Source organism: Actinia tenebrosa, unplaced genomic scaffold (assembly GCF_029948245.1).
Source record: "Actinia tenebrosa isolate PJP-AT-01 unplaced genomic scaffold, QUT_ActTen_1.0 PGA_scaffold16__25_contigs__length_10494907, whole genome shotgun sequence".
NCBI classification, from domain to species: Eukaryota; Metazoa; Cnidaria; class Anthozoa; order Actiniaria; family Actiniidae; genus Actinia; species Actinia tenebrosa.
In genome coordinates, this window is record NW_028292576.1 from 3,675,476 (window position 1) to 3,692,357 (window position 16,882).

Below are 16,882 nucleotides of genomic sequence, written 5' to 3' on the forward strand. Positions count from 1 at the left end.
TGAACTTTAAAATTATTTGGTCTTCAGTCTTATATATCTTCCTTAACCTGTTAAAAGACTTTTTTCATAGGTATTAAGACGTAGCTAAGGGAAAAATAAATAGAAACAGTTATAAGTAATAAATGAAATAAAATAAAATTTATGCTCTCTCTCTCTCTCTCTCTCTCTCTCTCTCTCTCTGACTATTTTCAATGACTCAGCTATATTTGCGTGCCTTGTGCCTCGTATATTTCTCATGTTAAAAGTTTTATAGATGACAACAAACGAACCCCTAATTTATAAAAAAAATGTAGTCGTAAACAAATATGCCACAAGTTCTTGACTATCAGTAAAGGTACACTTTCGAGTTCAGTCAGTCAGTCGAGAGAGAAAACCACCTGAACGATAAAAACAAATCAATCAAATCAACATAAATCAACACTGCTACACATCTGCGCCAGAATGTATGAGACGCCACTAATGGATCAAATAATTCAGTAATGACTTATTATATTACAAAGGTAAAGGAAATGGAAGATCGAAAAGATAGAAATTGCGCTGCTTTTATTGGAACCGCTTGATAAATTAATAGTTTATCTGTTTCCAAGGAAACGATATAATAAAACAGACGTAGTTGTTTTTCTTGGTTCAACACTAGATTAGACACATATAATGCATACTGTCGCCAAAACAGACAACGATAAAAAATGACCACTATCGATAACAGTCAGTCCAAATAGTATTGTATTCTCTTCTTCATTTTGAGTTCTATCTGTTAGACGTCTATCTGCCACGAGGTGGATTTTTTGTCAAGAACAGATTATAAATATGACACCGTCTTCCTCTTAATTCCTCCCACTTTCAACGATCGAATGAATGTGCGGATGAACTAACATGAAGCCATTTAAAGGTCACGTAGCTATAGATGAGGGTGCCAATGGGGGGGTACCCAATTGTCAGCTAACCACTAATTTTTTGGCCGAATATCAGTTAACTTAAAAGTTATAATTGTAATTGTAAAAGTTGAAATTTTACGAGCTTTTGATGATGAAGTTAAGCGATGAAATATTACTGAGTAACATTACACGACGTTTGGACGTCAACTGAACGTCATTATCAAGTGATAAAAAACTAAAAAACGTTGAATTATGTACATAGATAATAATGAGTATAAAAAGGTGTGAAAACAAAGAATGTAATTTAAATATTGTAAAATGAAATGACGAACAAAGAAAAAAAATAATACACTAATAAAATACTTTAGCCCGAATAGAGTCACTTTGAATATTTAAACTGGGTTTCAGTTTGTTAATAAACAACATTTCATTAATTAAGCAGTCCCATTTTGACGAGCATTTCTTTAAAATGTTAAATGTTCTTAGTGACTTATTAAAGAAAAATCATTACGAGCGCTAGTCATATTGTATTAACCAAAATATATCATATCAATTATATTAACCGAAATATATGAAATAATAAGAACTGCGTCAAAAAATTACTGAAGTCCTCGGGAAGAAAGATCAACATTTTGACCACATATGGGTTGACCGCACACGCAACGTTGGACTAAGACTCCGCACACAGTTTGGCATTTGATTTCCCACGTTTTTTGCAGTGAAAAGTGAATATTTCTTCACCATACTAAAGCAATGGAAATAGGATGGATTATCAGTGAACCTGTTTTTTTGTTGTTGTTGTTGTTGTTTCTTTCTTTCTTTCTTTATCATCAGTAAGTCAAAATCTTCAAAATTGACAAATTTTTAGCAAATTCTCATGTAATGTCAGAACAATACCGTTAAGACATGAAACAACAAGATGTTTTATTTTGTTACTTTTTGCCGGTTATTTTTTTACTATAAAAAAGTAACGGTATTTCTAGTTCTTTTCCGACGATTTGTTCGCCTTTGTTTTCCATTAGAAAAGATATAGTTTGCTAACAGAACCAAGTATTGACAAATGCGGGTCGACTGGCGGAATATAGCGATAGCAGAGCCCGCCAAATAGATAAGAGCGGACCGTTGCTAATTTGAAATCCTGCTGTAATTTTCCGGCAACTTAATCAACCTGATTGATAGTTCGTTTGCAAATGATAGTAAAAACACTTTACAGAGTTATCAATAGAGCAGGAGCATGTTACGTCATGGCCGCGCCATCTTGCTTGACGATAGCAAAGCATTCCCTATAAGCTTCTTGTTAGATCAACCAAGATGGCGACTGTTTCATTGTTATTCATATCTCTAGGGATTTTGAGTCACATGGTTTTGCACGCTTCCTCCTTGCTTAGCAGCCTCCTACGTGCACCCAAAACTCGATGGAAGCACGCTAATGAATAGTCTCCCCCACAGCCGCTTCCAGTGTCAGGGGAGAAAAAGCGTTGCGTGACGACACTGGAAGCGGCTGTGGGGGAGACTAGCTAACCAAAGACCCAAAGACCAATCCTTTTTTTTTTTTTTATAGAAAAAACACATGACGGTTTTCACCAAGGTCATAGAAATAGACATAGACACATTTTATTTGGCGTTTTGCACATAGTTGTACATCAATTTAGTTCCAAATAGGTTAAGGGTATGTACGTATGTGTATAATATTGACATTCACACATTCTACAAATACACATCATACAAATAAATGTCCATTGTATTGCGTTACTAATCCTATTATTATACAGTATACATTATAATATTTACATCAATAAGTTATAAATCTAGTTTAGCATATACCAACTTGTGTACTTCCTAAGAACGCGCGCGCTCATTGGTTAATTGGAGGTGAATATTGTACGATATTCACCTCTGAATCTCGGAATATTGAGTCGGCAACAAAATGGCATCTCCCGGCAATCGTTTTGCTTCAATTTCCGATGAGGAAATTGAAAAAATGAAAATAAATGCCATTCCTATCAATACTAAAAAGGCAACGAAGTATATGGCTTAAAAGTTTGGCGCAAACTAAAAGTTTCTGTTTGTTTGTTCTTATTGAATTATTGTATATAAAAATAAGTTACCCTGTACACAAGTTGGTATATGCTAAAACAATTATTCGCCTCAGGCTCAGTGAATATGGAGAATATTTACGTCGCCGCCCGAAGACTCACGTCTCGGTAAATATTCCCCGATATTCACATCGCCTTCGGCGAATAATTGCTAATTATTCATCTTTATTTTATAAAAGCGTTGATTTTTGTTTGTTTTTTTGTTGTTGTTGTTGTTTTTTTCACTACGCAGAGCAAAACAATTGTAAACGTATTTTGCTGCAGCTGGTTGTAAAATATGGGGAGGATCTATCAACTTCAGGAACAATTGGTCTTCCGTAAGGGAGCTATTTATTTTGCATTACAAATTCTTCTCTAAGTTTGGAATATAGAGGACATTTAATCAGGAAGTGCCTTTCATCTTCTATTATATCAGTACAATGAAAGTACTTCCTTTCCTCTACCTTCTTGTAACTAGAGTATCTGCCTCTTTCAATTTCTAAGTCGTGGTTACTTATTCTTAGAGGGTTAAGCAGCGTGGCTTATATGTCTACAAATGCATGAGTAACTGTTTAAAACGCGGGCGACTGAAAATTAATTTATTAAGTAGTAATGTAAGAATCGAAGAAAAAAAGCTTTAATAAATAAGTAAAGCAGATAAATTAGATGACACTGAATGAAAGAATATGCATAAGATTAAGATGCTTTATTCACAAGGAGTGAGTGAAGTGATGCTTTACGGTGTTGTAGCTTGCCATAGCTAAACATGCAAATATTTTCTTTAAGTAATTCTAATTGCACTGATCACCAGTGCATGCATTATTTTGAAAATTGCTAGGCAAAGCCTTGAGAATGATCCGTATTCAGGTAAGGATCAGGGGTGATGAAGGGAGTGGCTAGCTGACCCCCTTGTGCTTAAATTTCTCAGTATTATCCTCGATAAGCTACCCCCCTTTTTCCGCATTCCTTGTAAAACGTTTGTATTAGTCATCCTCCCCACCCCACCCCCGTGCTAAAATTCTTGGACCCGCCCCTGGTATTAGAACTTCTCAAACCTTTTATCAGAAGCAACCTTTTAAGGATTCATTTGAAAATTGTTTTAAACAGGGCCCAGTTGTTCAAAGCCCGATTAGTGCTAATCCTTGGTTAACCCTTAATAAGACCTATAGAGTTAATCCTGGATTAGCGCTAATCCAGCTTTGAACAACCCGGCCCAGATGTCCCGATCGGTTGTCAGTATTCCATTTTTTCTTCGATTACTCTTTGTTTAGAGACAAGGGACGGGGGGGGGGGGGGGGGGGGGGGGAGGCAGACAGAGAGACAGAGAGACACAGAGAGAGAGAGAGAATTTTAAAAGTTACAGTTGATTACAATTTATTTATCTAAATTGGCTCATACAAAAATATAGAAGATATCAAAGGTTCGGCTTGGGTTTCATATAAACCCCTTGCAAGTGAACTTCTCAATGGCAGTATCATATAAGCCTCTTCCAAGTGACGTCAAAGGAGCTCGATTTAGAGGACAAAACAAAAGAATTTCATTCTCCTAAGAATTGGAAAACTATTGTTTTGCTTGCCCTCCAAACTGAGCTGTATTCCGCCACTTGCTCCAAGGGTACTATTTCAATAGTTCGTTCATCATAACTTGTGGCTGTGGCTCTTTGAGCGCTCCCCGACTAATATTCTGCTCAGCGTCCATAGAGTTTCCTTATCTTTGGATTTGTTTATTTGCAATTGTGAACTAAATGAAAAGTTGCAGCTTCGTCACTGAAATATTCGACCATTGTTTATGTAGTAGTGCTAAGCGACGTGCTGATCAAGTGTCTGATGAGAAAAGAAGTTTGCCATCAACTGTGACGTCACTGTACGCCTCATCACATGACTCTACTTCCGCTCCATCGTAGCCTTGTCCCTGCAGTCTCAAGGACGTTATTAATGGGGCCTCTGGTATAGGGACCACGACGGCGTTCCCCACTTCAAAAACGTGCCTTGGAATTGGTGCCCAGTCCATAGTGAAGGATGCCAATCGCCTCCTGTTGGCCAGATCCCATGAGTAGAAATTGTTAGCCTGAAAAGTATAGGCTACATTCTCATCTGCATTTATCAGGATCTTGTGGGTTGGCTCGGTATCAAATTGGGACAAGATACAGCCTGTCTCAATGCTCCATAGTTGCAATACACCATCAGCCTCCCCTCTACAGGTAATGGCAATATTCCTTCGTGAAGATACTCCAGTAGCGTGGACAGAGTCTATAGGCAAGACAAATAAAAGCTTCCCAGATGGAACGTCCCACAATGTGGGCACTGTCTCAAGGGTAAGTGCGATAAGGAACCTCCCATCGTGAGATATAGACGCAGAATGTAATGTCAGTTGCTGTTTCTTCATCTTGAGAACATGATGTCTGTTATTTCGGCAGTCAAATGCAATCAGAGGCAAGGACTTGTGAGGTAATTTGTCATTCTTGACAAGACCGCAGATAACGTAGCTTCGATCTCTGTTCATTAAGGCTTCTGAAATGGGCTGTTTTTTGTCAAAGCGATGTTTGAAAGTGATGACTCCTTTGTTGATATCCCAAACTTGAAGACGTCTTTTCTCCCGTGAAAATGCCATAAAATGGACATCATCGGTGAAGCCCACTGACCACAACAGGTTGGCGTCCCCAGGCAAATATCTTTCAATCTTTCCTTCTTTCAAATCCAAGACTCCAAATCCGCAATTCTCACTCCCTTCACTGAAAAACTTGGCTACAGCTCTAGTTGGACTGCACATGCGCAACTCGTTTATTCCCTCCTCGTGTCTAAGGCAACGCACTCGTCTTGGCTTGTTATCCTTGACATCCCAAATTGTTAGTTCCTTTTGACCATTAGTGATTGTCTTGGTTGGAAGGTAACGGTTACCGTAACTAGGGTACACACTACTTATCGTTCCTGATAGTAACTTCCTTTCTGATACCTGTTCGATCTTGTCATTGTTTGCCAACTTATCAAGATGGTAGACACGGAGAACTTTGTCGTAGCCAACGGCAAAAACATTCACGCCATCGCTAGAAAAGAGCTGTGTGCAATCGATGTTTTCTTCAAAGAGCTCAGGTTTTGGGATTCTTTGTACTTGCCCTGTTTCAAGTGTTGAAATCAAGATATCCTTGTCTGTAAAGCTGACAGCTTTGGTGCCATCCATGGTGAGTTGTAAACGATTTATTCCAAAGTAGCACTCAAATTCCGAAACTTCTCGGATCAGCCCTTTAGATTTGAGATCAAAGATGTGTAGCTTCTTTCGTTTTGATGTGAGGACGATAACCTCTTCTCTTTCTGTGATTTTGATTTCTTTGATGGTGTCCTGTAGCTTGAAGATAGTTTCCTGATTCCCATCTTCAGCATTCAGGATGTTGAAGCCATCATCTTGTACGCTATACACGACCCATTTACCTTGTGCATCTAGAGCTTTCACTGTATCTACAGTGACTCCAGGTAAAGAGATAAAGTGCATCACCTTTCTGTCATCGGTGTTCCATACTTTTACTCCTTCATCACTAACTGCAGCAATTTGTTTCTCTCCGTTAAGGAAGGCAAATGGATAGGCAAAATTCTTCATGGATTCTTTTAGAACATGAAACGTTTTTACAATGTGTTTTGTTTTCGTGTCGAGTAAAATCATGTTTTGCGCGCCACCAACAAGAACAAGATCCTTATGAAGAGCGCTCGCCTTCAGTGTCCAACGAAACGCTCTTTCTTTCTCGGGTAAGTTCAGGCTGAATTGTCGAACAAGTTTTCCATTTGAATTTACCAAAACTTGCAGGCAAAGACCCTCTTTATTGGACGACCCCACGAAGACGTGCACACCATCACAGCTGAAACTACAGCATGCGTTTTGGTCATTCACAGTCAACGAAGAAATCAGCGCACCTCCAGGAGAAGTAAGGCACTTTTCACTGGTAACAAAATTTGGTAAACCTGTTACGCCGGATGACTGAGCCTGTTTAACCAGTTTGCCAACAAACGGGTGCTTGTCGTCATTTGTGAAGGGTCCAAGTCTCCCGATTATTTGTGAAGCAAGTTGGTTGCGATCATTTCTCAAGGCCATCGAAGACAAATGAAAGAACCTGTTTACGGCATGCAGGTCATCGTCGTTGTCAAATATCGAGGTTGCGTACGCAAAATCTTCCAGAAGTTCTTCCAAAGACGTTGCTCGCAGCTTAGCGGAAAGAAAATCAAAATTGCAGAAAGCTTCTTTTTTGAGGTCATTTAGTTGCCTAGCGTGGATCATGTGGAAGGGAAGCTCGCTTAGTTTACGCTTGTTGAAGACGGGTTGCTCGGGGTTTTCGTCGTACAACACTGGCTGGCTCGCTACCAGCCTATCCATTGGAACCTCGACACCACTGTCATTGATGTAAGGTTTCTTCTTTCCATCCGCCCACTTGCCAACATAGTATTCCACCATGCTTTTGTGTAGCTCCTCGACTTTCTCTGGATCTAGATATCTTTTCTTTGCAGTCTCGATAAACTGACGATGATACCAATACACCACAGGCACCCCATCAGCACCTCTTTTGATCAAGTAATCTTCTACGTCTGAATGCAAACGAAACCATAGCAACGGCAGCATACGCCTGATTGGTGGAGTCCAGAACTGGTAGATATCATTCAGGACGGTATCATCTAGAGACAAGAGGTCGTCTAACTCAAGCTCCGTTAGCCCAGACTTTGATGCGGTAATATAACCAAAAGCTTGGCTTACAAGAATCTTTCCATATTTTTTCTCTAGGCAATCAAACAAAGCGTTGATTATCGCTTCAACATCCGCCCCAATCTGTGTCTCGTTTTCTGGTGTATAGGACTTCCAGCGACTCGCCTCGTCAAATGTCAGCTTCAGATATAAGGGTAACTGACAACCTCTGAAGCCATCAAGTACGATCTTCTTCTGTTGTGGCTGGAGAACCCGCTTGACAGAATTGAGCCAACTGTCCAAGATTACTTCCGCTTCCTCGTAAGTCATCTTTGGCACTTCAAGGAAACAGTGTGGTGGAAGGTAGGACTAGAAGAAGAAGAAGCATAGTTTTTTAATTAAGAATGTTTGCTCTCAAATGAAAAGGCTAGACTATGAAAAGTTAAAGCCATACAAAATCGGAAAATTAATATTTTGTATCATGCATGATGTATGCAACAGACATTTTTACCTTGGGCATGTTTCCCCATTTCAGACCACATGTCATTCCCTAGAGTATTATTTCTTTGTTTAACGGTTGCGCATGAGAAGATACATGAATATAGATACAACTCAAACAAGAATCAAGAATCACTCATTCTTAAGGGACTGACACGTGGTCTGAAATAACATTACCCTAAGGTAACGAGGTCTATAAACCGTTTTTCTCAAGGTTGCGTACGCATCCAATCTTGACGGCCCACAAAACTGAAAAACGTAAATTCAGTAAAATTGAGAAGACTTTTTTATATTTAAAAAGAAGAATAAACGATTTTATGGATTCTTATCGAAAAATTTCATAAAAATGTATGATAACACTCATCAGTAATAAAGCTCCTGTTCTGGTATCGTGGCCCGTCAAGTTTCTTAAATTTGGACGTGCACGCAACCTTGAGAAAAAGATTTATTGGAAGCTGAAGGTCTATGAGAATAGGCTAATTACAGTGATAAGGAAAACCCGGATAATCTGTAGGAAAAAATAAATAAATGCCCACACCACCCCCCTGAGTAGGTGATCTCGGGGGAACGCGCGCAAAGGATTGTTGTAGTTGATCAGGCGGTCCTAGTTTCAGTTGTTTATCGGCGAACAAAGAGCTATCATTTCACGATAATTTCATAAAAGAATTGAAACCACAACGCACCATTTCACCCATAGGTATTCGTTATAAGAATAGGTAGAATTTTAAATGTATTGCTAGTCCATAACGTAGCTAGCGAAGCAAAGATTAAGAGCAATTTTTTCTGACTTCGGTCGCCATGTTTTTTTTCGATGGACCGCCTGATCAGATTTCTTCCTGTGCGATGATTGGCTGGTTTTTGATGGGCTGTCAAAACGAGATCACCTGGCATGAGAAGTATTTTTACATGCATTTTACCTTTAAGTAGGACAGACAATGAAACTCTCTTCCAGGGAGAGTCGAGAGTACAGCGTAGACATTTTTAGGGAGAACCTTTGGCCACCAATTTAACTCCTGAGACCACCCCTGACCGGTGATTTGATCCAAGGAATCAAGAAGAAGAATGATGGGATGATATGATGCTGCAGCTGCCAGACATTTTGGGAAGTATTCCGTCAACGACTTCATATCCTGTTCACGGTTAAAAGAAAATAAATTGGTCAGAAAAAAAGTCTGCTTGGTATCATTTACCACTGTTTTATTGCTACGCTCTGACTATTGGGCTCTGAGAAGACTCCTCTTAATCATAGAACTATTTTCGCATGAAGCTCGGTCCCGTAAGCGTGCCGTGCCGTGACCGTGATGTTTTCTAGAATTTTAATTGGCTGATCGTTTTCTCGCGCAATGTGATTGGTCTGACAGTGCCGTGACCTTGGCGTGACCGTGTCCGCGCCGTTTTTATGCCGTGTTTTGGGTATTCGATTGGATGGAGAGTAAATTTTCGAACAATGTGATTGGTCTGGCGTATCCCTTGCCGTATCACGGCCGTGTTATGCATTCCGTTAGCTTTTTATGCCTATTAACCTAACGCTAGATTTTGTCACGATCAGCGCGTAGCAATAAAAACAGTTGTAAGAATTAAAGAAGCCAGAGATTGAATTTTTTCTTGAAGGTTTGAAGGTGATAGGAGTATCTTATGCTAGTTATAGTGTTGAATTTGGAGGTTTGAAGGTTGAGGTTTGAAGTTTTTAGGAGTATCTTAGGCTAATTACAGTGTTGAGTTTGTTGTAGGAAAGAAGCAAGGGATCGAAAAAATTGAAGATTTGAAGATGGTAGGATTGGAGTATCTTACTTCTGGTATTTTTCTAGATGGCTGTGATGATACTCGACAAAGTTGCTCACAAATGCTGTGCAATAACGGGCGAGGGCTGGAGCTATCAGGTGATGTACCAAGGAATCGATACACTACCACACAAATCTCGATACTTGAAAACGAATCTTCAGGATGCTGGAACTAATTGACAAAAATATCTAATGTTATATCTATTTAAAATCATGAATCAAGTGAGGTTAAGTTTAGTCCTAATAGAGCGTGAAGGCGGGCATTTTGCAGTGAAGTCACTAAACCTGTGAAATAGATATTAGACTAATACACTTTAGTAGACCTTAATTCCATTGTTTTCTTTTGTGTCTATTTGACTATTACACGTTGACTAAGTGTTTCCATGACATTGTCGGAAAAACAGAGTTTTCGAGGGCACGTTGCAATACAGAATGTTCTGGAAACAAATAGCCCGGACGTGCGGCAAAACCTGTGCGTCTTTCTTGGTGTAGCAAGCTTTATCGTGTATTCTAGGTTAGGGTTTTCGTTTTGCAGAATATCGTCTAGCTCCAAATTCATTATCTTGGCTATTTTTTGATTGTGTTTATACCTCAGGTGCCTTGAAACACCAAGAAAGAGCCAAACCTTTACTTCGTCATAATGACGATTCCGTGGCGGGCATTGAAAACGGCTGGTAAACCCCACCCAATGGACTACTTCGACGATATGGTAGTCATCTTACAAGGGGGCAAAACAAAGCGAACGTGAAGGAAAATATACTAAAGTTTCATGTATTTGTCTTAGTTTTATAGGTAAAGGTGATCGAAGTCCCGCCCTTAGTTATATTTTGTTTTAAGCATTAAGCTTTATTTTTGCTCCTCTGGACGCCTCATAATGCCTTGCAATCCAAGATGGCCGTCGAATCGTCGAAGTAGTCAATTAGAGCTTTATACTAAAAATAAATATCCTAGGAGCTTTTACGACAATAAAATATTAATAAATTATAAATATATTATCTATTCTCTAAATATAGTTACCTTGTCAGTGATCCATTTTCTCATTTCAGATGCAATTTTAGCCATGATTGAGGTCTTCCCACAACCAGATTCTCCATGGATAACAACAGTTCGTTTAGCACCATCGTTTAGTAACTTATTTTTAACCGTACTCAAAAACTCTTTCCTTCCATGGAACGACTGACACTTCCTCTTACAGAACAATCCTTGGTGATAAAGTTCTTTAGTAAGTAAATCTTTCGGCTGAATTGACTTCTTTTTCTCGATGCCGTCACTGATGGTCTTGGTCAAGACCTCATAGAAGTTATCACACAGTTTGTCTATGTATTTTTCATGTTCTTCGCTGGATTTAGGATCTATTCCTTCTTCACTCCAATGTATTTCATATTGAATAACGTTATCTTTAGGTAAGAGAGAAGACATTTCTTGTGCTTTGAGGCTGTCTAGGAGATCTTGTGCTGTTTCGTCGACAGCAGCTTCTGGGCGAGCTACATCGATGAAGAAAGGTGCTTTGGGCTTGTCGACGTTTTCTCTGAGGTCTTTTATGACGCGCTTGAACCAGAAGCACTGTTTTTCTGGACAACTCGACTCCATTACTCCTCGACGGATCTCGTGTTCGGTAACTAATATGTATTAAATGGTCATAAAATATCATCATTATCATCACCATCATTATCATTATCACCATCATTTAAGGTAATTCCCTTGTTTTGCACTGCGCATTTTTCTGCGCACGCAACTAAAAGCATGGAACTAATTAACAAAGTTTAGGCATTAGAATATCTACAAAGCTTTTCGCTGTTGTATCACAGCGTGGGACGATCACAACAGAGTTAGGCTCCAAACTAGGTGAAAGCCCAAAGATCGAATTAGAATTTAGAAGTTGATTTTTGAGGAGGAAGGAAAACCGGATAACCCGGGAAACCCTTGAAGTACGGGAGAGAACCAACAAACAACTCTACTCACATACGACATTGAGATCGACAGACTCGAACTCGGGCCGCATTGGTTAGAGGCGGCGCATTAGCAGCGCACGCCGCACCGGACCGGCGCTTCCCATCGGTGCATTTTTCTTTCGGAAACTAAATAAGAAACATTTTTCGCTTTTTTCTCTTTTTTTGAGTATAGAAATTACGATTTTTATCTGACTCGCTTCAGTCTCCACTTGGGAAAGTATCAGTTTTCGACTATTTTGAGATGTTTTTTCAAGTGTGTCAACAACTTGCGCGCGTGCACTGTTTAACAATTATTCGCCCAAGGCAAAGTGATTATCGGGGAATATTTACCGAGACGCGAGGTAAATATTCCCCAATAATCACTGAGCCTGAGGCAAATAATTGTTTTAGTATAAATACACAGGTGATTCTTTCGAAAAAAGAAAACAAAATGGCATTTTTTCCCGGTAACAGCAACAAAGCGGCTGGCCGCCATTTTGGATTTTCGCTCGAGGTGATTATCGTGTGATAGTGTGGGTTTCTTGACCAATCAGCGCGCGAGATTTTCTATAATCACCTGCGTATTTTTAGTAATTCTGTTGATTGTTTTGATCGCTAAAAACGAATCGGAAAGAGCGGGAGAAGGGTAAGGCAAAATTTAAACTGCATCCGATTATTAATGAATAGCCATACCGGGAATTTACATCGCGCGCGTTATTGAGGAGTTTTCCTCTCTTATTTATGCTCTCTTGATGATATATAAAAATAGTTAGCTTAATAAGAAATTAGCTTTTTTACCTGACATATGGTATTTCCTTGCGACGTCTGGAGCAAGCACCTTGTCAGCGGCCTTACTCAAAATACTATGCAGCCTCCCGTAAATCTCCATCCACTTGGCAGCGGCTTCATCGTGCAACTGCGCATGCTCGTGATCTCTGAAATGAACCAGGCGCGAGCTGATTGGTTGAAGCACGTAATCAGAGGGAACGCTGTTATCATCTTCTTGATACCAGTCCTTTACCAGCTCCACGTTTTCGGGGACTTCGATTGCATGAATGAGCTGCTCGAGCTCTACTGCTTCTATCTTTGGAGGTAGAGGTCGATACCCATATTTTTGGCCGAGGAAAGTCTGGAAAGGCGTAAAATTTTAATATTCACTCGTAGTTTACCTCATAATTTCAGACAACTGAAATTGGATCGAGGGAGGGAGGGAGGGAGGGAGGTAGGGAGGGAGGTAGGGAGGTAGGGAGGTAGGGAGGTGGCTAGGTAGCTAGGTAGCTAGGTAAGTAGATTGGTTGGTAGGTAGGTAGGTAGGTAGGTATAGGTAGGTAGGTAGGTATAGGTAGGTAGGTATAGGTAGGCAGGCAGGCAGGCAGGCAGGCAGGAGGTTTATCAACTTACGATAAAATTTGGCCCCGTGGACAGCTTCTGACAAGCCTGCAGCTCTTTCATGCACAGTTCACTCATAGAATGATCATCCATGGATTCTTCTCTGATGCCCCATCGAAGATCAACAACTTGGAAGTCGTAACCTTTCTCTTGGCAAAATGTCTTGATTCTTGGATACACACGTGACATTAGGGTATTTCTTTCCACCGAGGTATCTGAAATGACCAAAAATTTAGGTCACGCGAGGTCAAGCGTTCGATAGCCAATACCTAAGACCCCGTCCTCACGTATACGTTTTCATTTGTAAACGCATACGTTTTGATAAAAATGATGAAAACGCTCGCCAAAATACTTTTGCATGGTCCAATTCATCGATAAAATATACCGTTTTTTCAAGGTTGCGTGCGCATCCAATCTTGACGGGACACGAAACAGAAAAACGCAAATTCAGTAAAATTGAGAAGCCAGTTTTATATTTAAAGAGGACAATAATAAATTTTATGAATTCTTATCGAAAAATCTCATAGATGTGTATGGTAATTCTCATCAGTTATTAAGCTCCTGTTCTGGTATCGTGGCCCGGCCTCAAGTTTTCTCAAATTTGGATGTGCACGCAATCTTGGGAAAAAGTGTCTATTCAAAAAACAAAAAAACAAAAAAACAAAAAAACAAAATCCCTTTGATAAATAATATCATAAAATTCACCTGTAAAAGTAGAACTCGTAAAAATTCTAACGATGTTGATGTCTTCAGAGAATTCCACATTTAAATCTCCAAAAAACACTTTTTCTATACTCGCCATATTTATGTGCTTAATAATTGTATATTCGCTTTCTGTCGTGGAATTGTTGCTATCAATAATGACTTGCTCGGCCTTCACAGGATTTGACTTGTCATCCTTATTACGAGAGTTTTGACTGGCTATAGTTTGTTTTTGGTACGGAGGTTTTGATTGGTCGATTACAATGTTCGTTGAAGCTCCACAGCCCATTAAATGCAGGAGTCACATGACCAATTAACTCAGTTGACTTAGTCTATAACAATTAAAAGAGTAAACATGAATAAAGTGAGACGATGAAATGCATATCAGTTAACAAATCAAGAATTTTAAGAAAGAAAACGAAAAAAAAAAAAAAAAGCAGATTAGTAAACAACTAAAAACAGTTACTGAACAAAGTCATTTCCAACTCGTGGAACAGTCAATTTTACTTTGTCGAAATCGCTAGCTGCGAACATAGACAAAATATTTATAGCGTCGAGCTTTGGAATTTAGACAAATTATTCACAATCTTAGTACAATAAAAAAGATTAACACTTTCATTTAAAAACTGCTATAGAATTCAATAATCTTTTTCTTGACAGAAATTTGTCCACAATAATAGAAATAACATATTCATAGATAAAAGAAATAAAGGACTCTTGAGAACGGCGAAGCATGATTAGGGTCCTTAACTTATTGTTTTGTTTTCACAGACCAATGAATGTATATAGCCCCAGGTGATTTATCTTCCCAAGCTGACGCTTCTATTGATATTCGTCGCATTACAGGATTAAGCTTGCATTTCTTCGGAAATGCGTTGAATAAACTTCAATACCAAAAGCAATATTATAACGGTAGTATAGGATAAATTTGGATGATTTTGAGCTTGAAAATTTTCGATAAAAGAATAGGGAAAACATGGAAAAATCGAAATTATGTTCACTTAAAAAAGTGATTCATCTAGAACAAGAATATATTATTCACTTGGAGACACAACCGCCTTCTTTGCAGTTGAATAAAATAATTTCAAGCTAATGTTCTCAAAGCATTCACTCCAAGAGAAATATATTAACTCTTTCTTTGTTTTAAAATCTTTTTTTTTCCCAATGAAAGCTTAGACAATTTCACTGAACCGATGAAACTATGTTATACTAATATGCATGCTTATATTTGTACATCACCGTCTACAGTAAAATAGATTCCGAAAAGTTTGTCAAACATTTCGATAAATAGAGAATTAGGTACGAAAAGAAAACTAGAAATAGTTAGATGACTATAAGTATTAATCTTATTAGTGGAAATGAAGAAATACAGATGTACAATAATTTCTGTACAACACAAATAATGAGAAAAAATTAAGTGAAATTTCCGTCTTTCCTATTTTACATAGCACGCATCATAAACACAAATTCGCACACTTAATTTCGTATCCAATTCTTTCAAGAATCCAAATCAAGACCACATTTTTCTTACTAGTAGGATTGTATTATTTACAAGACTTACTGAATATCAAGAACAAATCAGACTTACCTTACTTGGACATACGATATTTCGCGGGCTTGGGGTACTAGACGTCACGATATATTGTTATTGTGGCCCAGGTCTCCTGTAAAAGTTGAACCGGTACAGTCGAGAGGATTGGAAATGTATCACGTGACTTTTTGGAGTTGACTGGGGGCAAAAACAAGCGGTTGACTGGGGGGCAACTAGTGGATGCTAAGTCAAAACATATCAAAATAAGTCCTCAAACTATTGTATTTGACTATTTTCACGACATCAAACCGGAAAACAAGAGATCAAAACAACCTCCAGGATTCTACTAGTCTCCCCCACAGCCGCTTTCAGTGTCGTCACGTAACGGGTAGAAAGCGATGCGTGACGACACTGAAAGCGGCTGTGGGGGAGACTAGGATTCTACAAGCCATCAATTGATAGCAACCTATATAGAGCTGTTAAGTTGTGACGTACTTCCGCGTCCAGAATGCTCATTAAAAAAAGAAAAAACCTTAAACAATCAAAACTTTGAACAACAAATCTTGTCATGAAGCCCAAAGTAAGAAAAATGTTGATAGGACTGTTTTTCGCTTTGAATGCCCCGGAAGTAGTTTTTCCACACGATTGACGTCACACTTAGTTAAAAGCTCTATTCTTACCACTCGAACCGTGATGTATTGGAAATGATATTTACTTTGATCACGAAATAAAGGTATATATTGTATTTTTAAGTAAAAATCATCTTCTTCACATAATAAATATATATATAATAAGTCCTTATTCAATAGGAAATCAAATAAATGAAATATCTAGGGATATTAATGACACTTTGTCAGTGAAACAACCAAAGTCAATAGAGACTTCTTTACCTTGGGCGTAATGTTTTTTTAAAATTCCTATGGGAGGCCATTTCAATATTACGACATGTCATACCGTGTGCATGCTGTATGTCAGTGCGCATTGCAAACCATACAAAAATCATTGTACTGTAATGCTTTAAATAATTTTGAAACTTCAAGGTACGTCGTTTTGAAGAGATGGGAATAAAGAGCGATATTCGGAAGAAGAATCGCAATCTTGTTCAGAAGAGTGGATGATGTTAAAAGATCTTCATATCTCTTCATTGGTATTGGTCTTGGAACGATGCTTACTCAAATTGCTGCTGGTAAGATCTGTGAATATGTCCATCAAACACATGTGAACCATCCTAGTCTAGGACTAATCTGTTCACATTAGTATGATCGTAAGATTAGCTAGATACAGTTGTATGAGGTCATTGGGCGATGAAATATGCGGCCCGAACCATCTCAGTCTAGAACTGATATGTTCACAGTAGTATGATCGTAAGATTAGCTAGATATGAGGTCAGTGGGCGATGAAGGGTGGGGCCCAAACCATCTCAGTCTAGAATTGATTT

At 38.8% G+C, this 16,882-nt stretch overlaps 1 protein-coding gene across 1 annotated transcript; it reads right to left on the minus strand.

Moving 5' to 3' along the window:
- Nucleotides 1-4,307: 4,307 nt before the first annotated feature.
- LOC116301028 (NACHT domain- and WD repeat-containing protein 1) lies at nucleotides 4,308-15,560 on the minus strand. The gene is made up of 8 exons (XM_031710028.2): nucleotides 15,502-15,560; nucleotides 13,917-14,245; nucleotides 13,224-13,426; nucleotides 12,621-12,951; nucleotides 10,909-11,510; nucleotides 9,902-10,063; nucleotides 9,028-9,240; nucleotides 4,308-7,981 (listed from the first exon to the last, which is right to left on the minus strand). The coding sequence occupies exons 2-8, from the start codon at nucleotides 14,200-14,202 to the stop codon at nucleotides 4,766-4,768; spliced, it is 5,013 nt and encodes a 1,670-aa protein (XP_031565888.1). The 5' UTR covers nucleotides 14,203-14,245; nucleotides 15,502-15,560; the 3' UTR covers nucleotides 4,308-4,765.
- Nucleotides 15,561-16,882: the final 1,322 nt, after the last annotated feature.